Below are 23,522 nucleotides of genomic sequence, written 5' to 3'. Positions count from 1 at the left end.
CAAGAGTTCAAAGTGAGATATATGCCCAAACCAGGCATATGTGGACTTTCTAGCTTTGTTTGAGACTTATGGGAAGTCCTACCATTTGTGCAGCAAAACTACTTGCTGCACCAACATTACAACAGTATTTCCCACAGCACAGGCATAAAGTATGTATGACATTACAACCATGTACCGTACATGCATTGCATTTTTAAAAATAATCACATACATGAATCTGGGGGCCCTGGCCAGATCAGGCTTCCAAGATGCATGCAGTCTGAATGCTTATAGATGTCAGGATATCACCCACACTTCACGTTTGCCAAGAGAAACGCTGGTCCTAACAAAGTTAGAGATGCCTTGTAACTTGAAGTTCAGCCTCTGATGAGCCAAGACCAGGTTATGTGTTATACACATCAGATTTAGCAATCAAGTTAACCATGGCAAAACTCTTTCTTATTTCTAAATATTGTATACCGTTCCTTTATACATTTAATTGCTTGAATATAATTAATGTAATATAATGTGGGCCTGGCAAGATCAGCTTTCAAAACAATACAAGCCATTAGGAAAATATAGTAACACTTTGAGCAAAGGCAGCATGACATGACAGCTGCTTGTTTCATCTTTCTCTGCTGTGACCTCTCAGTTTCTTCATCTCTGGTGCTGAGTCATCAGGACCGAGTTGACTTATAGCTCCCCGGAGCTTTGCTAACTTTGGCACTGAACTGAGTTGAGCACTTGTGGCCAGTTGCTGTGTGGTGATAGTGGCCCATTAGCTGGCTCTTTCAGTTTTCTATGTGTGGCCATCTTTCAGACATAAACAGAGTTCACAACCCCAGTGCATGGCATCAATTTTGACAGAAACAGAAAGTTTGGGAAGAGCCTCAGTTTTCTAGCAAGCGGGGTTTGGAAACAAATGGAACAATCTGAAGCTGGATGATGTTTGCTGGGGCTTCCCTTCTTTTCTTCTTCACTCAGAGTTCTTCCTGTTATCCAAGCATCTTTGTACTATGGGCCTCTCTCTCCTAATGGCAGAAGGAAAATCTGTATTGTGTCTATAACAACCCTTAGAAAGCTGGGATCTTGACAAACTTAAGTTTCCTTCTACAGTGCTTCCCTCTTCCCCAAAAATATTGGAGTGAAAATGCATCTGGCAGTTCTGGGCAGTATGCCAGAACTGTCCCATTTCAACTGCAGGAAATCAGCAGAGCTAGACCAGGCAAGGCTAAACATTTCTTGGTCCCTTATGCCTTCGACAGAAACCTGTTGGCTATAGCAGAACAATAAAATCCATGACACTCAGTGATAAAATAATGCAGGGATGAGGATGGAGATCATTTTTGTTTTATGTCATAATTAGAACAAGGCTACCGAACTTTATTTATTCATTCATTCATTCATTCATTCATTCATTCATTCATTCATGGCTGACCTTTTACATGCATCTCATACTGACTAGCCAGAGTTAAAAAGAATGTTCAATACAGTACAAGGGGAAAACAACTAAATATAACTTTTAAAACTATACAAAATTAACACTTAAGGCAAAGACCTTTTCATCCAGCTGGAAAAGCTTGTCAAAACAAAAATGGCTCCCAATAGCTTCTGGAAAGTACCATAGTAGGTTCTGCATAGTAAGAGTTGTTCTATATGTGTAGATGAAGAGTATTAATGGGCATATGAGACATCTTCCTGAAACACAACACAAGTGATGCCTGCAAGGTCAAATGTGGCTGTCATCCCTCTACACCATATTTCCCATCTTTCCCCCCTCCCAGCGGCGTAGCGTGAGTTGTCAGCACCCGGGGCAACGCAAGTAATTTGCGCCCCCTAACCCGGGGCAAGGCAAGTAATTTGCGCGCCCCCAACCCCTAACCTGCGAGTTGCCGCGCAAACAACGCTGCTTGCCCGGAGGAGGATGGAGGCAGAAGCAGCCGCCGCCTGTGGCTGGGCCGAGGGGATGGCGGCGGCAGCAGGGTGCAGAGGCTGCCCGTGCCCGGCCAGGCGTCGGTGGCGGCGTCGGCGCTGCTGCAGCGGCTGCTCCTCCTGCGAGCAGTGAGCGGAGCGCAGCCACAGCGACGGCGGGGGGCGCGCGCGCTAGGGCGCAAGGCTGGCGGTGGCGGCGGGGAGCCCGGCGGAGGAAGGAACTTGTCCCTTCCCTCTGGACTCACGCCCCCCCCCCAGATGTTGCGCCCGGTGTGGTCGGCACCCCTGGCACCCCCCACGCTACGCCACTGCCCCCTCCTGCACTGTTGACTGCCATCACCACCCATTCCAGTCTCCAGCTGCTACTTGTTAGCCCTTAGCCTACAATAGATATTATTATTGTTTTGCTCATTTGATACTTGCTTAGCTGTGGAGTCTAAAATGTGAGCCTACCCCAGAATGAATAGTGAATAGTGGTATGTATGTATCGCAGTGCATAAGGAATCAATACTTCTTTAACTGATCCCTACCCACCCCCAAGGCTCTGCTAAACCCATGATTAATGTCTCCTTGCTCCTTGCGTGAGTTTATTGTACTTACTGCAAAGCTGAAAATTTGAGTACCGCAACAGAACAGTTTGGCCTTCGAAACTATGTACTGTTCAGAACTGGATATTGATCGTGATCCAGGAAAAGATTCGTCACAACATAATCTGTGTTTGATGTGTTGTAAGCAAATATTTTCATTTCCAGTGTGCATTGAAACAGACAGGAGGTGGTGGTTTCTGAAGAATGTTATTCATGGAGATGATCTGATTTGTTTTTCACTGTGAAGCGATAATAGCTATGTAGAAAAGAGTGGGCACTAACTAGTCCTACAGCCCTCCTCTTGAAGTGGTTTTACAGGGCTCAAAACTACACAGCCTAATCTAAAATAGGGGGGGGGGTTATCTTGCTTGTCTGCTGTGCAATTTGAATTGAGTTGGTTTCTTCCATGTTATGGCAATGCTGCTAGATTCCTCCTTTGCACCTTTGGGCCAAAGAAGACATAACACCATTCACACATTTAGCAACCACATACATGTTTTGTTTAGAGCAAATTGCAGGCACTGGGGGCCAATTGAGATCAGGGCCCCAGTAGGAGAAGTCAACCCCTTGCTGTTATCCTTATCTGGATGACCATTCTCCCCCTCTTCCTGTGCTTGCTGTTTGCAATGGTCCCAATGGGAATTTCCATTACAAAATAAATGGCAATAATGTGGGGGGCATCAAAATAGGACTATAGCAGGGCTCAAAAGGTTAAGGCCTCCCAGCCCTCTGCTGCGATCTTGATTGCCAGTGCCCGCATCTGCTGTTTACGCTAAAACGAACCAGACACCATTCATACAGTGACTAATGATGTTATGTCTAGTTTGTCCCTTTTGTCAAGGGTCACATTCATTCAGCGATGTGAGCAGAACAGCAGAGGTTGTATTACTGAGATACTCTGGCAGAATTACATAACTTTTACTTAATCACTGTTTATATATAAGCTGGCTGTTTCTCTTTGGTGTTGGTCATGTAGGGAGTGACAGTGGACGATGCCCACATCAAAGCCATCAATGTCCTTGCTGTGAGGCTGGAGAGGGAGAATAAGGAAGAGATGAAAACAATATACCAGCGCCGAAAGCAGCTGAATGAGAGGTGTGTGTGTGTGAATTTATAATGATGTCCACATGGGGGATGAACAGGACAATCAAAACTGAACAGCTTTAGGGCCCCACAGGAATTGGTAGTGCCACCTGCAATGATTTAAAAAGAGATAAGACTGATCTTAAAATATATGTATTTTTCATCATTCCTCACTATCCTAACCATACTCTCATAGAATCATGGACAGGTGCTGTTAGAACAAATGTGATGTTCAACTGGGCAAGTTCCTCTGTCCAAAGATTTCATTTTCCCCCAAGGGATTGTACTGAGTTTTCAGCTTTTAGCAAAGGGAAGGGGGAATGCAAGAAAATAAAGCTGTGGGGTGAACTACAAGATGTACACCAAAGGAGAAGTCAACCATCATTCTTAAACCCAGGTTTATTCCATAGGATAAATGATCTTCAGTTGTCAGCAGTGTCCACTATTAACTCCCAAGTGGTGAGGCTTCCTTTATGACAACATTTCCAAAGCTGTCTTTCACAGCACCCTGCTATGCTTTGAGCACAACCCATAATGCCTTGCTAATTGACCTTGGCAGCCAATTAGCATGCTGATGCCAGTGGTGTCAGTACTAGGTCAGACTAGTCTCTAGGCCAGTACCTCCAATCTTGGCAGAGAGATATGGGGTGAACAACAAAAGGTAACAAAATTATGAGTGGAGATCAATGAGCATGATATCTTCCTAGCCAGTTACAGGTAGGTAGCCATGTTGGTCTGCTGTAGTCAAAACAAAATAATAATAAAAATTCCTTCCAGTAGCACCTTAGAGACCAACTAAGTTTGTTATTGGTATAAGCTTTCGTGTGCATGCACCTTAGAGACCAACTACGTTTGTTATTGGTATAAGCTTTCGTGTGCATGCACACGAAAGCTCACACCAATAACAAACTTAGTTGGTCTCTAAGGTGCTACTGGAAGGAATTTTTTTATTTTATTTTTTTGTTTTATCTTCCTAGCCATGTACTGTACTTTCTCAAGCTGTTCCTAAGACAGCTCCTTTCTGCATCTGGCAGGTTTCCAGCCATGACCTAAGATAATCCACAGAGCAACTTGGGATTCATGAATGCAACTTAAGTTTACCTTGCAGCTTGGAGACACACAAAAAAATCCTATAGAGAAGTTCTAATAGGCTATAACTTTGCAGAATAAAGCTATTAAAATGTATTTTCTTATGGCTAAAATTAGAAATTTCTGTCTTAGAACAACTAAACTTAGGCCACCAAGCCACCCATACCAAGCAAAGTTATAATCATGACAACTTACATTTAATTAATAACTCCACATGTATTCTTCAACTTTTCACTTAACCACTTTTTACATATCTTCATTTCCAATTGTTTAAACGTCTGCCTAAGCAAAGCAGGGCAGTGGCTGAGAGGTCTCATAAACCAAAGTGCAGGTTTTGAAAGCAGCTTCTGATTCCCATCTTTGAACAGTGTGATCTGCTCCAATAAAATGAATTTTTTCAATAATAGGTGGAACAGTTTCCATGGTGATCTCAAATCATATAGAAGGAAGTTGGAAGGAGCTCTGGAGATCCATAGCTTGATCAGAGAAATGGACGATATCACCGAAAGAATAAGTGAAAAGGTGATTTGCTTTGTTATCAAATTTCCATTCCTATTATCCCCTTGGTGAGTTCCCTAAAGTGATTGAAATTCCAGTGACCCCAAATGCAGTGACTGAGAAATGCAGGGGTGGCATTTTGGGAGCCAGTGTGGTGCAGTGGTTAAGAGCGATAGACTTGTAATCTGGGGAACCGGGTTCGCGTCTCCGCTCCTCCACATGCAGCTGCTGGGTGACCTTGGGCTAGTCACACTTCTTGGAAGTCTCTCAGCCCCACTCACCTCACAGAGTGTTTGTTGTGGGGGAGGAAGGGAAAGGAGAATGTTAGCCGCTTTGAGACTCCTTAAAGGGAGTGAAAGGCGGGATATCAAATCCAAACTCTTCTTCTTCTTCTTCTTCTTATAGGAATACGTGCAAAAAAGAGAGCTGGTATGTCATCAAGCAGTCCCAGCTATCGCAGTAGTTCTCTGCTTTGTGATCGGGGTTACCCACAAAGTAGCAAAATGGCCTATTCTCTAGAGACATCTTGTCATTAGTAGGTTCAGTTTAAACTGAACTTGTTCTGTAAACTTTACAGTGTATATAAAATGATCCAAAATTATTGTTGTTATTATATGTTTATTTGTAAAAAGGGTAAAGGGACCTCTGACCATTAGGTTCAGTCCCTGACGACTCTGGGGTTGCGGCACTCATCTCGCTATATTGGCCGAGGGAGCCGGTGTTTGTCCGCAGACAACTTCCGGGTCATGTGGCCAGCATGACTAAGCCGCTTCTGGCAAACCAGAGCAGCACATGGAAACGCCGTTTACCTTCCTGCCAGAGCGGTACCTATTTATCTACTTGCACTTTGACGTGCTTTTGAACTGCTAGGTTGGCAGGAGCAGGAACCAAGCAACGGGAGCTCACCCCGTTGCAGGGATTCGAACCGCCAGCCTTCTGATCAGCAAGCCCTAGGTTCTGTGGTTTTAACCCACAGTGCCACCCACGTCCCTTATGTTTATTTGTACCCTGCCCTTTTCCCCCAGAGAACTCAAGGCAGGTGAAAAGTGTCAGCTTCTTCCTGCAATATGGCAGGCACCAATGATGGTTTGTTTCCATTGTTTATGAATAACCAGCCAGCCTTTTTACACTGGAGTTTGCAAACCATTGATTCTAGCTTTTTATGGATGCCCATGCTATGAAATGCATATTCCATGACGTCTTATAATACTTAGGAAAGAAGTTGAAGGTGCTTAAAAGAACTGAGCTGTGATCTTTTCTTTCTTTCCCCTACCCCCACCACACAAATGTCTTATTTCCTTAAGAGTGCACTGATACAAACACTGGACTATGGGAAAGATATGGAAAGTGTAGAAAACCTAATTCGAAAACATGAAGAAATGGAGAGGGAAACTGGTGTCATTCAGTCCAAGATAGAGGTAAAAAATAAATAGTTAATATCCTGAAATGCGAATAGTAAATACTGTATGGACACATCCATTGACATTTGTCCTGCAGACAATTTTAAGCTAATGCAGTAATCATGTCGCATCAGTTTACAATGGATCATGGTTTTGTAAAGAGGGTCTTGGGGGGCTAGTTTTGACATATTATGTTCCCGGTAGTTTACTTTGTGATCTTCCATGGATGGTTTCATTACTAAGATTATTTTTCTTGTCTTTCTTTGTGTATTATATTTTGTGAACAGAAAAGTAGGGCATAAATGTCCTAAATCAAGAGTTTTTTTAGAAGGGACCATTACACAGTGTGCTTATACTTCTTTCAGGCTCTGGAGCTAGAATCCTTTCCACTTTGCAAGAGGAATCCGTCTTCCATAACCGACAAACTGACTATGAAGCAAAAGGAAATGAAAAACAATTGGCTACGGCTTCAGGGCCAGACCAAGCAAAGGTAAAAAATACTTAGAACATGGTCACCTCCATCCTGTAGACCTTGTTATCCCAATAATGGGGAACCTCTAATCCAGGGGCCAAATGTAGCCCTCTAGAACTCTCGGTCTGGCCCTTGGGAATCTCCCTAGGCCATATAGTACTTCTTACCAGTTCTGAGTTGCACTCTTGAATGTTTTTTTCCTGTCTAGAATGTGACCTTGGACTTTTCATAATGTTTCTTCTTTGTCTGGTGGTGGTATTATTTGTTTGTTTGTTTGTTTGTTTGTTTGTTTGTTTTGTTTGTTTAATAAATATACCACGTTATACCCAAAGGTCTCAGGGCTGTTCACAGAAAAGAACACAATATATAAAATTAAAATAAAAGCAATAACCCAATATAGAAACTTGCCTACTGTACAAAGGTATAATTCTGCTCACATTTGCCTCTGGACCCTCCCACTGCTGGCATACAGCCTCCACTAGAAGACTTGGGGTGGTATCCAGGTTCCAGGTTCAGGGGGGAAATTGAGTACCACTCTAGCCCTGCTACCATGAGTACCATAATATGTCTACACCACAAAAGATGTTAGGGGCAGAACTTGGATGGAATGTACATGAGTTAAGTTGCATCTAGGTATGTGTAGTGTACTTTCATATTTCCTTGTTTGTTTGTTTGTGTGTGTGTGTGAATGTCGCTAAAGGAGAAAGTGTAATTTTATAGGTAACGGATATGCAAGGCTCTCCACACATGGCAAAATATATGTTTTCCTTGCTGCCTTGAGTTCAGTTTGCAAGCCTTCTATTTTCTCTGAACCTGGCTCTATTCCAGCAAAGATATGCTTAGGAATTGTTTCCATGCAAGAAGTACTGCTGGGAAATGCTGCAGGTAGGTCCAGTCAGAACTGCTATTAGATTGTTCTTTGTGTGACAGGGGTGAGAAATTGGCAGCCTCTTACCAGTTGCAGAAGTTTAATTCTGAAATGAAGGAACTCCTGGACTGGATTCAAGAGGTCAAAGGTCGAATGGAGGCTGGTGGTCTTCCTAGAAGTCTCGCTGAAGCAGAAAGTATGATTGAAGAACATCAGGAAAGAAAGGCAAGTATGAATCACATCTGCTGGCTATAGGCATCCTGTTCATGGATTCCATTGCCTCATTCAGGATCAAGCTACATAGTATATTTAGCACATAGCCCGCATCTACATATTGTGCCTTTTTCTTACTCAGAAGCAAGCACAAGGAGCCATTCTGAATAGGTACTGTGAGGAGGGGAGATCACTTAGGTACTTATAACACAGCAGTTTGACTTCACCCTCAGAGGCACACTGTCTCTTGAGACAGATGAATGCCAGCAACAGTATTAAAACTTCTGTCATTTACTGCAAACTTTTCAACGACAACAAAAATATATTGACTTGGAGTGGGACCAACTCTATGCTCAGGCTAGAGAATGGATCATTTGTTCTCTATATTTATTAGCTCTCACAGTTTCCTGTGCAGTTTCAGTGACAACTCAAAGACTAATGACTTTCCATATAAATATTAGTATTGGAAGGTACTCTACACAGCCTATTTTTGTCCCCAATGACCTGTAATTCTGGATAGCTGTATTTCTGCATGAACATTTGACATCAATCTACCCAACATCTTTATAGGAAGAAATTGAAGCACGAGGGGAAAGGTTTGGGGCACTCAGCAGCTATGGTCAAACACTTGCCAACTCCGGTCATTATGCAACCCCTGAGATCCACCATTCCCTCACTGGACTTCAACAGGCCTTGACTGAAATGATCCAGATCTGGCAAGAAAAGAATCTGAAACTGCTTCAAGCTATGGATTTGCAGGTAGGTGGACAAATGGTCTGAGACAGCCAACCAAGACCAGAGCAATTGCTGTGAGGAAACATCTGTCAGTAGCTGTTTCTGGTTGATAGATGGAGAAAGTGGTAGCCTTAGAATTATGGACTCAAAGGGGAAGAAGGAAAGAATGCACTTAAAGAACTGCAATATGTTGCTGCTTTTGTCTTGGTTCAGTGAACTAAAAATGGATGAATGTCAGTTTCTTCTTTTTCTAATCTTAGTTTTCCCCATTTCTGCATGGTTGTTGTTTTAAAGTCCACATGAAAAATTCACATACATTGTTTGTTTACGCTTCTCTTAATATACACATTTTTAATGCCTTTCCTCTCAAATATAATTCACTTTTGCATACAATTTTCACCAATGCACATATTTTTGTGTACAGTTTCTCCTAATGTATACATGTGCACATGTTGTTGTTGTTGTTGGGGAATGGTGTTGCAAAATCCAGAAAAATGCAAAATTGTGTTTTGATTTGTTTATTAGCCAAAGTGCAAGCAAATTAAGTAGGTTTGCATTAAAATGTGAATGAGTGCAATTCTCCCACATCCCTACACTAAACGTATCTTCAGCTCAAACTGAAACCATCAGTTAACTTTGATAAATCCTCCTGTTTCAATTTTGGGCAGTGTATGTCTGTGTGTTTCCCTAAAATGCATAAAACAAATATATTTTGCCAGGCTTGATTTATATTTATATTTATATTATTTATATTTAGATTTAGATTTAGATTTAGATTTAGATTTAGATTTAGATTTAGATTTAGATTTAGATTTAGATTTAGATTTAGATTTAGATTTAGATTTTGATATGGCTTGATTTATAAATGAGCATAGCTGGAACTCATCTTGGTCTAATAGTCGTGTTTATGCCCTTTCACATGGAAGCTATTTTCTCTATTCATAGATATGTAGAAAATGGCTTCTGTTTCTCACTGAGGAGACCATGGCACAAAGCATCCATTGAGGAGCACTCTTTCATTCATTAGTGGTTTACTTAGATAATTGACAGAGCACTTGAATTGCATGTAGAAAGTCCCTGGCATCTCCAGCTAAATGATAAGGTATCAGGAGATGTGAAAGACCTCTTCCTAAGACCCTGGAGAGCAGCTGCCAGTCAGAGTAGACATTACTAGATTCAGCAGATGTATCCTCTGGCATAAGACTAATTCCTAATTCCTGGTGCAAGGGGTGGGGTGGAAATCCAGTCACCACTGGCTACAGTAATGACTCTGAATCGTAGAACTGTCTGCTGTGCTACTTTTTAATATTAGCAATGACTTGTATGCTTATAAGTAATGTTAGATCTTCCACCGGTACCTATCCTAAGCATATTTTCTTGCAAGTAAGCCCCATTGTATTTTGTGCTGTCTTGATTTTATTGGGAAAGAGCTCACTATATTTCTCTCTCCCACACACAGACATTCTTAGGTTGTGTGGAGCAGAATGAAAGCTGGCTTAGCAGCAAAGAGGCCTTCTTAGCAAACAAAGACTTGGGGGTAAGAAAAATGAGCTGTATGTTTTCTATTTTCAACTAGAGGGAGAAGACGTTGGCAAAGAGTAGAAAGTGTAAAAACCCTCCTTTAAAAAAAATCACCCTTCGGAAAATTTACTTTTAGCTTTTTTGTGCCAAATGCACATGGGATTCCTCACCTTTTGTCTCCTGCTACCACTGGCTTTATTTAGTAGTTTCCTATTCCTCACTCTCTCCTCTCTAACACCGTCCTCCAGACTGCCTTTTCTTTCTAATGCACATGTATTAGGGCAGCCTCTGAAAACACTGATGAATTTCAAAGCCACGTAGTCAACCAGAGCTTTTGATGATACCCCCATGTTCTGTGGTCTTGCATTCAACAAGCAAAACTATCCCGACCCACTGGAAAGTTTAGATCAATGGACATTTGAATCCTGAAATAAAAGCTTCCCCCAGTTTAGACAGTGGACCCTAAGCTCAGTGGAAGAACAATTGCTTTGTATGCAGGAGGTGCCAAGTTCCACCCCGGGTGTATCCAGTTAAATCGACTGACACTGACTAGGTGAGGTGAGGTGAACCCTTGGTCCTCCAGAAGTTGCTGAACTACAACTCCTGTCAATTTCACCAAGCATGGCCAATGGCTGGACTGATACAAGGTTGTTTCCTATGTTGCCGATTTTTGCCATCCTCTTCAGGATTCAGTATCCAGCGTGGAGAGCCTGCATCAAAAACACATGCAGTTTGAAAAGGCCCTGGAAACCCAGCTGGAGAAGATTAACATGATGGCCTCACGTGCCCAACAACTGAGGGACAGCCAGCATTATGACTCCGAGAACATCATGAACAAGTGCCAAGCAGTTCTCAGGAGGTAGCACCTAACCTTTTCCTCCAATGGTGTCTGTAAAATCTCTCCTAGCAAGAGTAGAGAATCTCAGGCTCAGGGGAACCACTGTGGCCCTCCAGCCTTCTCTCTCTGGCCCTGGACTGCACTCACCAGCCCCTTTGAGTGCTTCTGCTCAGTGGGAGTGTGGCCTTGAATTGTGCTGATGCTTCTTGCCTACCAGGATGGGTGATAGAAAGATGTGTGTGTTGGGGTATGTTCTGACTTTTGAGTGGAAAGTGTGTTACATCTGTTGCTCTGCTCATGTTTACCTCTAGCGCCCCCTGCTATTTGCACGTGTCCCTGGAAGGTTCCCCATGGGGGAATATGGCTGTCTGTCTGAAAAAGGCTGTACGCCCTAAACAGAGACCCATCTTTTAAACGATTTCTTGATTACCTACCACTCATCCTATGGTATTCCAGTTCTTCAGAAGCTCTTTCAGATAAAAGTGCACTTACTCAGCTACCAGTGCCCCACTTTGGGAAATGTACATAATATTTACAGGTGTTCATAGCACTAGGAATGTCTGGGAATATGTGCTTCAGATGTGGTCATTTTTGGATGCTACTCTGTTAGTGACCTTCCTGCCTCCTTGCCAGCCCTGCTCAGTTCTGTGGTTCTTGGATTCTAGTGAGATTATCTGTCCCAAAAGTTAAGCATATATTTTGAACTCATTTTGGAAGTAGATCATGAGAAAGTTCAGTTAACCATCCGTGCCATCCTATCATCAGCAATGTTTCTTTTTCTTCTTCTTCTTCTTAGAAAGGAGAGGCTTCTGGAAGTTGCTTTAGCTCGCAGACGTCTGCTGGAGCAGTCGTGGCTACTACAAAAATTTCTACGGGATTCCTTTGAGGTATAATCTATTTTATTTGCCAAGACTAACTTAAGCCATGATGTGAGATCCAATTAGCATTGTCTGATATGAAGTAATGTGTGTGGATGCTGGGAGAAAGAAAATGGACCGAGTCGTGGAACACCTTGGAGTGCGAATGGCACCTCATGGGCTCTGCAAACATGAACTGGATTTAAAGCCTTTCTGCAGGTGTCGGTGATACTCTGTGAAGTGTAGATAACAAGTGAGATAATTCACCCCTTATGGAAACATACAAATGCATTGCATACAAATGATGCCAGGATCAATCCGTTGCATCTCCAGAGGGTTTGATCTTAGGGAGACCACTGTCTGAAACTCCAGAGAGCCACTACCAGAATGAATGCCTGAGTGGAGAGCTGTCCATGGGAGTAGGGACCTTGTTACTGATTGGGAACCTGCTTGTGTGGACAGAGCCCTTTCTCTGACAGTTGTACGTGTGGGAGCTCCTTCCAGGTATTCGGTGTATATGGAGACGGAGAGGGCTGGAGCCTGCCATCAACCATTTCCACACATTAATTAGTTACAATAACTGGAGGAGAGCACATAGAGGAATAGTTCTGAAAGAACTCTGGGGGATCTCTTAACTGTATGTCATCCTGAGTATTAATGCTGGAGTGTGACCTACAACATTTTCTTTGTGAGTTTCCTTTTCCTAAGGGTGCTTCCAGGCAACTTGTTATTGAGCAGTCACTCTGATTGGTTTGCAAGGAAGCCAGAGGATGTTGTGTCCAAAGCAAGTGTCATCCCACATCTTCCACTCTATTGCATTCTCCCTTATCACAAAAAAATCTGCTGTTTGGGGGAAGCTCACTCGTTATGCAAGAGCTCCAAATCAGCTTCTGCTGTGCAACCTGAATTTTCTGGTCTGTGACTGAGCCCCACCCAGTAAATACCGTCAGCCTGGAAGTGCTTCCCAAAGTGTGAAGCATGATGGAGGAAGAAAAGACACTGCCAGCCTTGTTTGCTTGTTTCACTTCCTTGTTGTTTCTCCCCCAAGGTGGCTGCCTGGATGAATGAAAAAAACAGCATTGCTCTGGATGAGAGCTGGAGAGACCCAAGCAACCTTCAAGCCAAACTGCAAAAGCAGCAGACTTTCCAGGCGGAGATTGTGGCCAACAGAAGCCACCTAGATAGTATCAAAGCTGTAAGTGTGAAGAGGGGCTGCCAGAGAAGTCTGGTTCACCAAAGGAATGCTTGGCCATCAGAAATAAAATTACTTGAGCTTAATTATGAGTCCCAAGGAAGATGAGATTGCTTGAAACTGTTGATACTTAAGGATGTAGTTCAGAAAGATGTTGCCCAATTCAGAAAGACGAGCCAACAAGAGAAAAGACTTTGATTTTCTTTGTTTGCAGGAAGGAGAGAAAATGATCCAGGAGGGTCATTGTGCCTCTGATGCCATCCAGTCCAGGCTGCTGGAAATAGATGAGCTTTGGGATGAGCTGCTGCAAAACTGCCATGAAAAGAGAAGGAAGATGCAGGATGCCTACAAGGTGAAGCAAAACACTGGGGTGGGGGAGTGACAATAGAGGAAGGGTGGTGTAGCTGTGGACTTCCAGATATTCCTGGACTACAACCCTCGACATCTCTGACCCTTGGCCATGCTGACAAGGTTGATGGGAGGTGCAGTTCATTGCCACCTGGAGGACCACACATTCCTCACCTTTGCTTGATTGACAGGTTGCCAATTTAAAAGTCAAGGTTAGCCAAAGGAAGGATTTGCCACCAGCGGTATAAATAATGTGAACACAATTATGAATCACAAGGAAGATAGGGTCGCTTGAAGGTGCTGATATTGAATAATTTGGTTCAGAAAGGTGTTCTCAGGTTCAGAAGGATGAGCCATCAGAAGACGGCTTTGATTTTCTTTATTTGCCAGGAGGAGAGACGAAAGAATTACTTAACAAGTGTGTGGTGTCTATGCTTGCACTCATAAAAGGGCTCTGACGAATCCTCATTTGGTCTCTCCCCACCCCCCGCACTTCTAAATGTCTGTTTACATCTGGGTTCTTTCCTCTGGATTCAGGCCTTACGTTTCCTACGCACTGTGGATGATGTGGAGAAATGGCTGGAAGATCTAGAAAGCGAGATGAAAGCCCCAGAAGGCAGCAACAATTTACTGGTTCTGAATGATCTCCTAAAGAAGCAGGAGGAATTGGAAGAAAGCTTTGTCAGCTATAGAGACCAGGTGCAAGGCCTTATCAATGCAGTGCAAGAATTTCAACAAGAGAAGCATTTTCTGGCAGATGAGATTGAAGAGAGGGTTGACCATGTGGTGCACAGGTGCTTGAATAGTTTTTCCTTTTTCCTTTCCTTCTCTCTGTGTTCTTTCTCCTTTCTATTGTCACTTTTTTCTGTTGTCACCCTCCGCTTTCCATCTTTTTATTATTATTGCATTCCTCGTCTTGGCACTCGTCTTGGTTTATTATCCCATAATCTTCCTTGTACGTCTCCTTCCGGCAACTCCTGCAGCCAAGTTGGTGCCAAACGTATTGCTCAGCTTTCCTTTGGCCCACATCAGCAAAGCTGGGGGGCGGGTGGTCTTGTCACCTGGGCAGCCCAGGACCTCCATACACACTGCCCAGTCTTGTCCCCCAGGGAGGTCACTTCAGTGCTGCTAACACAGTGGCTTGGCTTCACCCCTGGAGGCACACTCCATTGTCTCTTTGAGATAGACGGATACCAACAACCTTCCTTAATACTGAAGTGGAGGCTTCATTTTGACTCTCCAGGTACAAAAGCCTTAGGGAGCCATTCCAAGAGAGGCGGGGGGTTTTGGAGGCCAGCAGACTTCAGTACCAATTCGTCCAGGATGTCAGTGAGGAGTTGACCTGGATTCATGAGAAACTTTCCCTGGCATCCTCCAGGGACTACGGCCAATCCCTTACAACTGTTCAGAGCTTACAAGAGAAGCACCAGGTAAGGTTCTATAGTAAGGGCAGGGAATATTGGAAACAGAGAGAATGGAGTTTCTCTGTCACTGTTCCTTAACCATATCTTTTTGCTAAAGTATCACTGCCAAGCATGTTTGCCGCCTCCCCCCCCATCCCCATAGAAGTGCATGAACACTTCTATTTCGATATAAAAGAGACAAGAAATGAATAGCTCCTTCTGCTGGAGGGAGGGCCTTTGACAAAATTCCTCTACTTCATTCTTTGAGCATTTTGGAATCTCTTAAGAGTGTTGGTGGATGCATGGTTTTGACCTTACCTTATATAAAAGAGAAAACATCTTCATTTTCAAAATATACTTTATTTTGTTGTATCTATCAGAATTTAGAAAATGAGATTAGCAGCCACAACGCCTTAACTAAAGCGGTGATTAGCACTGGGCAGAAGCTGGTGAAGGGAGGCCACGCTGCCTCACGGGATATTATGGAACAGGTGAAAGAACTGGAAGTTTCCTTGGACAACCTGAAGGGTGAGGCTCAGGAGAGAAGAAAGAGACTCATGCAATCTTACGAAGCTCAGCATTTCCTCACTGAGGTAAGATAGGACTGGGATCTCATGTTCAGGTTTGATACCTTTTAAAGGATCAAAAGTTTTCTGATAGCTTGGTTGATAAATTATTAGAGCTTGAAGCATAATTAAAACATGGAAGCCATTACCTTGCTAGATTTTACTGTTCTGCCTGTTCTAATAATTTGTATTTTATTTTATTGTTGGTTGGTTGCTTGAAACAGGGTAAGTCGATATGAAATTCTTGTAAGGAAATGCCCTCGTTTGCCATTTCCCTGACTTAAATCAACTCCATGTTTCTATTAGTCATTGGATAGATGGGATATGTGTCCCAATATCATACCTGTCCTTTCTCCTCCTCCTTCCCAAGTTTCAGACAAGCAATTTAAATCAGGGCTGCAGCCTGGGATGAGAGTCGGTGTAACCTCCTATCTCCCAGCAGCAGATTTAATCCAAATCCATTGTTTTCATAGTTGCTTTATATTGATTTTCAATGTTTTTATGTTGCTGTACACTGCCCTGATGTTTTACAGTGGTACCTCAGTTTACGAACTTAATCCATTCCGGAAGTATGTTCTTAAACTAAGGTTACCAGATTTTTTTCAAAGAATCCAGGGACACTTATTGTTCACTATGTACATCTGAATGCTGAAAAAGCTGTAAATCCGGGAACTGTCCCCAGGAAACGGGGACGTCTGGTAACCTTATCTTAAACTGAAACTGTTCTTAAACCAAGGTGTGCTTTCCCTAATGAGGCCTCCCACCGCCAGTGCCCTTCCACCATTCAGATTTCGTTCTTAGACCGAGGTAAAGTTCACAAACTGGGACACTACTTCCGGTTTTGCGGAGTTCATAAACCAAATTGTTCGAAAACAGGACTGTTATTAAACCGAGGTACCACTGTATATAAATTCTTTTATCAGACAATCAATCAGCCTATTGACACTCCATGGCCTTTAATGAAAGAAAAAGACATTGGGAGAGCCAGTGATGGATATCTCATTTCAGAGAACAGAGATTTCTAACAGAATTCTCAGCACCCTAACCAGACTATAATCCCAAGGATTCTTTGGGAAACGCCATGTGGAATAAATCTAATATAATTTTGTATTTAGCAGATACCCCTCTGCTTCTTTAGGCTATAGCCTTGACATCAAACTAGGCATGCCTAAATGTGTCATTAGAAACTACATCAGGGTTTTAAAAATGCTTTAATAGGCCACGGGCGAGATTTTTATCAGGACTTTAGTACACAGGGAGAAGTAGTTTTAACTTTTCCTCCCCAGCTGCAGTGCCAATAAAAATTGTCCATGTTCTGCAAATGGCACTGATGGGAGCTTTTTTCCTAAAGCTGATAAAAGTGCTGTGGGGGGGGGGGATTTTTGTCAGTGGTGCAGCAGGGGAGCAAGCAGTTAAATCCTATTTCCCAAAGTGCTATGATTCTGCTGAAAATTGCCCCATGTCTGGTATTATTAACACAGGGCTCATCCACGGCTTGTCCCTTGCTCTAGAAAGCATGGGTCCAAGAGGTTTTCTGCTAGTCCTGTGCTTTAAAGGCATGGGTCCAAATGGTTTTCCATTTGCCCTGCTGCTTTCCCTGAGAAAACTACTCTTTACCACTGAATTGGAGCAAACGTCTTTCCATGGAAAAACCTTTTGACCTTTGCTGCAATTCAGCAGTAAAGAGCAGTTTTCCTGGGGGAAAGTGACGGGACAAGCGGAAGTATGCACAAGCCCATAGTTTCTAATTATGCATTTAGTCTCATTTAGTCCTTAGTGATTTATGTCACTGTTAAATATAGATTTGTTTTGCTGGGTTGTAGGCCGGGGCCTGTTTCTCATTCAAGTTTGATCACCATTGCATTTCTTTTAAGCTTTTGGAAGTGGAATCCTGGGTGGCAGAGAGAGGACTGCTCCTGGAAACCCCTGATTATGGGAGGAATGAAGAATCGACTCAGGCACTGCTCCGAAAAGTGGAGGCTGCCAAGCTAGACCTGGAAGGATTCAAGCCCAGAATGGAGAAGCTGAGGGAAACAGGAATGCGCCTCTCAACAAGCGACAACCCAGAGAGGTAGGCGAGTCGAACTGGTTACCGATCTTCTTCACACACGTAAATGCATACTGACTATGTGTATGACGTTTAAGGCTGTCTCTCTTTGCAAATTGCGAAACTATAGAAGCGGGCTAGTAGCTCATTAAGCTGAGCCGGCTCTTTGTTCTGGGTGGTAGATCTCAAATGAGCCATGGAATTCTCCGTCCCACAACAGATATGCACATTTGTTTGCATGTGCTGGTCAGCTGTTCCTATTTAACTGAATGGAAGCTGCTGTGCAGAGAGCATTTCTGTGCATAAATCAGAATGCACACACAAGCAGCTTTGAATGACAGTGCATGAATCTTTTTATACCGGTTATTTGACTATTATTATAGTGCCTGTGTTCCCTGTATTCCTTTTAAAAGACCCATAACTTGATTTTTTTTTCTCTCTCCCCCCCTCTTCATAAAACACAGCAATTATGAGCCACACTGCATTAGACAATTGTTCTATCTCAGTTGTCTTAAAATGCACAGACAATGGCTTTTAATAATAAATAAATAAATTTTATGGCATATGACCATCTTTTGTAGATTATTAATTCATGCAATACAGTCCATGCTGTCTCTCCTGTATCATTGCTCTCCAAACAGTTCTTTGGGGACTTTTTATTCTTCAATAAGTTGTTTTTTCAATATCCCGTGTTAATGACCATACTCTAGCAACCTTTTAAGGGAGGTTGGGGCGCATCCCTCATATTATATTGCCTGAATTCACCAATAAATTTATTTTGGTTTGCAAAATACTACTTTTGACCTGTGTTGAATGAGTTAGATAGCCCATTTTCCATGAGCAGGATGCCATCACAGAAACAGAAAAGGGGCCTTTCTTCGTTGATATACACTGGTCTTTCAGCATACATAAATTACAAAGGATTTCAACCAAAATGAAAGCACCTGCACTCATTCTGCAAATCAATACTCTGCCTGGGAGCTCGGCATTTACGCTACTGGTACAGACAATGCATGTTTCACCTTGATGTATTACTAAGCTTCAGATCAAGACTGATACTTTCACTGGTAGTGACAGGAGCTGTGCTGGTGAAAGGTGCAGGATACAGTAATTGTGACGTGAATCAGTACAGATTTCCCCCCCTCTAAGGCTGTTAACTTTTCCCCCCTAACAGCTCCACTATCCTTCCCAAGCTCCAGGGTGTTCTCGAAGAGTATCTCTCTCTCCTGCAGAGAGCAGAGAGCCAGATAAAAGCGCTGCAGGAGCAATATCAACTGCATCAGTTTGAGAGGGAGACCCAGCTGGTGGACGCCTGGCTTTCGAAAAAGCAGAGCACGGCTGAATCAGATAACTATGGTCAGGATTTGGAGGATGTTGAGGTAAAACAGATTTTATCTCTTGCCATGCAGGAAGACCTTGGCCATTTTATAGCTGCAGACATCACTGTGTCATTGAAATACATTTTAGAGACTGACATAGCTCCATAGAGAGCTCTGGATGGCATATGCTGGTCACTTTCAAAAACTGCCCTAGCCATTTCTTTTCAGAAGTAAGTCCTATTGACTGCAGTGGGACTTGCTCCTTGGTAAGTGGAGTTAGGGTTGCAGCCTGTGAGCAGTAACATTTAACATTTATGAAAAGTAATGGAATAGCCAAGCTTTCAGCTGTCATCAAACTCTTATGTAGGTGCCAAAAAGAAATCCCCCTTACCTCCATGCAGCTGGACCAGAAAGATTTGTTTAATAAATAATAATAATAAAATTTTATTTATATCCTGCCCTCCCTAGCCAAAGCCAGGCTCAGAGCGGCTAACAGCAATAAAAGTAAAACAGTTTACATAAAATCACAATCAATTGATTGAAATGCATTCTAAAACCAATTCATTCTAAAATCAATTCAAAATGAAATTAATGGCAACCATTGGGCTAGAGTTCTGTGAGGATTACCAAAGGAGTGGGTCAGACTGTGCCTTGGCCAAAGGCCTGGTGGAACAGCTCTGTCTTGCAGGCCCTGCGGAAAGATGTCAAGTCCCGCAGGGCCCTAGTCTCTTGTGACAGAGCGTTCCACCAGATCGGGGCTGCGGCCGAAAAAGCCCTGGCTCTGGTTGAGGCCAGCCTAACCTCCCTGTAGCCCGGGATCTCCAAGATGTTTTTATTTGAAGACCGTAAGGTCCTCTGTGGGACATACCAGGAGAGGTATGTCCCGTAGGTTTAAAGTTTGTTTGCTTGTTCTTAAATCAAGTGACTTTCCAAACTCCAGTTTACCACTTCTTCGATATTATACCAATAGTATTGTGCTTTTGTAGGTATTAGAGGTTCTGAAAAAGCTAGAGATATAATTTATCTCCCTATCCTACAGATTTTGGAGAAAAAGTTTGAAGATTTTATAAAGGAAGTAAGATCTCTAGGACGTGCCAAGGTTCTTCTGATAAATGACTTAGCATCTCAGCTCAAAGGAGCGTGTCACAGCCAAATAAGTGATATCCAGAAAAAGACTCAACAGGTCAATGACACATGGGAAAGATTGCAGCAGGCCATCCAGATAAGGGCGGAGGTGAGGTCCTAAACTTTCTGGTGTCTTGACTGATTCGTTACGACACTGCTGTTACTGAAGTGCATTCATACCCTATGAGCCTATTCAGACATACAATTTGTTGTGATGAGTTAATCATCATAATCCAATACCCTGGGCTTTTTGTGACAGTACTTGCCAATATGGAGTACTGTCACCTCTTTTTCTTTTTTTTCCTTTTTGCTGCCCATGTCAGCCATTTTGTGCTGGCACCAATGAGTATCAGCACCTCATTTTTTTATTCAGAAGCTCAAAAAAGAAAAGCACTGCCAATACCCACAAATCACATGGAGAAGCCCGCCCACTGTGCATGTTTATAATTCCTGTAGTCATTTCAACTACCAATAGGGCTGCCAGTTTCAATCGATAATGCATATCACTGAAGAGTAGATACAACTGATTCCTCCATGTGGTCCTCTACAACAAGATGGATCTGCTTGGCAAACCAACCTAACTTCTGAATCTCTGAGCCAGTTCCATGACCTTTAATTTCTTTAAAAAAAAAAAAAACCCGATGCAGGGGCATGGTTTTACATAGGATCTAATATCTAGAGTAAGGGACGTGGGTGGTGCTGTGGGTTAAACCACAAAGCCTAGGACTTGCCTATCAGAAGGTCGGCGGTTCGAATCTCCACGATGGAGTGAGCTCCCGTTGCTCAGTCCCTGCTCCTGCCAACCTAGCAGTTCGAAAGCACGTCAAAATGCAAGTAGATAAATAGGTACCGCTCCGGCGGGAAGGTAAACAGCATTTCTGTGCACCGCTCTGGTTTGCCAGAAGCGACTTAGTCATGCTGGCCACATGACCCGGAAGCTGTACACCGGCTCACTTGGCCAGTAAAACAAGATGAGCGCCGCAACCCCAGAGTCAGTCACGACTGGCCCTCATGGTCAGGGGTCCCTTTACCTTTACCTAATATCTAGAGTGACATTTAAGATTGTACCATGCATAGCATTCTAGCTGCACAAGTCAGTTTTCCTGTTTTCATGTCTGCTGCAATACTGTGACCGTAAGGCTGGCATTGCTAACACATCTTTCCCTTCATCAGAATCTCAGAGCTGCTCATGAGGTTCACCAATATGACCGTGATGTGGATGACCTAAAGGGCTGGATGCAGGAGAAAGAGGCGGTTGTGGATAGAGATGATTATGGCTATGACTTGCCAGGTGTGCAGACCCTCCTCAGCCAACATGAGGGACTCGAGGTAAGTGGAATGGACCACCTTGAAAAAACGACATCAAGGATAGCCAAGATGGTGGCCTCCAGATGTTGTTGGAGTCCCATCAGCTCTCTCAAATCCCAGCCATCGTGGCCAGTGATCAGGCATGGTGGGACAACATCTGGAGAGCATCACATTGGCTACGCCTGAGCTGGCTGCATGATGAATGAAATCAAAAGATCCTGAATTTTCCTTTGCAGAGGTTCCAGCTCTTGTACTCTTGTTGTTCGTTCCCTTCCAGAAATAAGTCCTTATTTCACTTTTACAGAAAACACTTCACTACTATGGATGGACAAAAGCAATTTCTATTTGGTCCATGTCAGTTTTCTTTGTTGGTTCATAAGTTTGTTCTGTCCCATTTCTGCATTATTCTTTGGGGGGCGGTTGTTAAACTGCATGAAGATTTGGATTTTGTGTGCATGTCTTAGTTTGAAGTACACATTTTTGTGCGCAATCTGGCTTTTTTAAAAATAAAAAATCATTTTAACCCCACTCCTAAAGTTGTATTTAATGACTAGCTGGGATGGAAACTATTTGGATAGCCTAATGGAATGGGCTGCTGGGAGACACTGCAGGGAGGGCCACAGGCAGATGGTCTCACTACAGAGGTGATTGAATAGCCTCACTTCCCTTCTCTGCTCTTAATCAACGACCTGATACTCTGTAGCTTTTTTGGGCTGACAGCTGTTTTTCAAAATTTGAAGTAGTAGAAGAAAGCAAATGAGAACTGCTCTTTGATCTGTAAATTAGTATGAGAACTGCAAATCAGGCTAGTTTGTTTCAAAAATGTGGACTGAACAAAATCCTTGAGCACATTAACTACACGTTCAGGCTGGTCTGTGAGCTTACGGGCCACCTAAATTTAGAGTTGCAGGCCCACATCTGCCTAGAATTCATACAATTCCCCTTAAGCCAAGTTAATTGGGGGCGATATTTGTGAGACAAAAATGTTATTTGCACATTTCCACCAACTTTTTTTTTAGAATTCAGAACTTCTCTAGGTTCACTCCACTTTATAAAGAATTCATATGCAGTTATGAAATAAATAAATAAATAAATAAATAAATAAATAAGAGAAACCATATCCTGCAGACTTCAGTTAACTTCCCTTGCTGTGTTCCAGAGGGAATTAGCCGTCATTGCAAAAGAGCTGGAAAGGATCAGGGGGGAGGCCTGGCGTCTTGGCCGCCTATACCCTCAGCCCAGGAGCAACATGATGAAAAGACTAGCAGAGGCAGATGAGTGCTGGGAGCTACTGGACAAGAAGTGTCTGGAGAGAAAGCAGAAGCTGCAGCAGGCAGAACATGTTCAGATCTACTTCAATGACTGCAGAGAACTAATGTACGTACAAGCTGAACAAATGCACAGAATGAAGATCCTTGGATGTGTTAAAGCAATAAAGGTGGAACATTGGCACCGTAAAATCAGTTTATGTCAATGGGACCAATATGCGATTGTAACAGAGCAGTTTGTGTGTGTACTTAATTTAAAATATACATGCTGTTTTTCCAGTCGATGGAGAAGCCAGGGGGGGCATGGGGGGTTTCCAGGTTTTTCCAAAGCTTTGGGGGGGGAATAGGGGGGGAGTGTGTGGAATATTCAAACTATATTGAACTGTTTGGTTTTTTCAAAAAAAAATTTAAACAGCTTTGTGGGAAAAGAGAAAAAAGGGGGGACTGGGTCCCTCCCCCAATTTTTCTGGGTTTATTCCAGACCTTCCCATATGAAATCGTTAGAAACAACATAGATAACCATTTCAACAATAAAAAATGCAATCCATCAGAAAAACAAAGACAAACAAATAAATAACATGTAAGGTCCCTGCAGCCTGGAGGCAGGCAAATGCTGTCCCCATCTTTAAAAAAGGGGGGGAGAAGACCCAGGTAACTACCAGTCAGTCAGCTTGACACTGATACCAGGAAAGCTGCTAGAACATTTTAGCACCATTCCGAGCTGCCATAATCCCTCTGAGAATTGTTTGGATGCACTTTAAGTACAATAGAAAGCTATTGTGTGTGCACTAATGTTGTGAATGAAAAAACTTCCACCTGCCCTTTGAATGAGTGGAATCCCTTCCACTTTTATTCGTGGCCAAAATATTGGTGC

General features: G+C 43.0%; 1 protein-coding gene across 2 annotated transcripts in view; it reads left to right on the top strand.

Moving 5' to 3' along the window:
* The window catches only part of SPTBN5 (spectrin beta, non-erythrocytic 5), a 113,931-nt gene that overhangs the window by 75,718 nt on the left and 14,691 nt on the right, over window positions 1-23,522 (top strand). Inside the window, exons 40-58 of one of the 2 annotated variants that reach the window (XM_083504674.1) lie at window positions 3,475-3,593; window positions 5,078-5,192; window positions 6,473-6,586; window positions 6,934-7,058; window positions 7,971-8,133; window positions 8,692-8,880; window positions 10,316-10,393; window positions 11,064-11,236; window positions 12,012-12,102; window positions 13,121-13,267; window positions 13,479-13,616; window positions 14,150-14,406; window positions 14,856-15,042; window positions 15,396-15,608; window positions 17,456-17,652; window positions 18,803-19,007; window positions 19,987-20,181; window positions 21,246-21,401; window positions 22,540-22,757. In XM_083504674.1, the coding sequence (XP_083360800.1) occupies window positions 3,475-3,593; window positions 5,078-5,192; window positions 6,473-6,586; window positions 6,934-7,058; window positions 7,971-8,133; window positions 8,692-8,880; window positions 10,316-10,393; window positions 11,064-11,236; window positions 12,012-12,102; window positions 13,121-13,267; window positions 13,479-13,616; window positions 14,150-14,406; window positions 14,856-15,042; window positions 15,396-15,608; window positions 17,456-17,652; window positions 18,803-19,007; window positions 19,987-20,181; window positions 21,246-21,401; window positions 22,540-22,757 (3,080 nt within the window). Of the gene's footprint in view, window positions 1-3,474; window positions 3,594-5,077; window positions 5,193-6,472; window positions 6,587-6,933; window positions 7,059-7,970; window positions 8,138-8,691; window positions 8,881-10,315; window positions 10,394-11,063; window positions 11,237-12,011; window positions 12,103-13,120; window positions 13,268-13,478; window positions 13,617-14,149; window positions 14,407-14,855; window positions 15,043-15,395; window positions 15,609-17,455; window positions 17,653-18,802; window positions 19,008-19,986; window positions 20,182-21,245; window positions 21,402-22,539; window positions 22,758-23,522 lie in introns of both variants that reach the window. The other variant, XM_083504675.1, reaches the window with a different exon arrangement.

This window comes from Podarcis liolepis, assembly GCF_965112155.1.
Source record: "Podarcis liolepis genome assembly, chromosome: 1".
NCBI lineage: Eukaryota > Metazoa > Chordata > Lepidosauria > Squamata > Lacertidae > Podarcis > Podarcis liolepis.
Note: the sequence above shows the minus strand (reverse complement) of the source record. Positions and strands in the feature narration are given on the sequence as shown.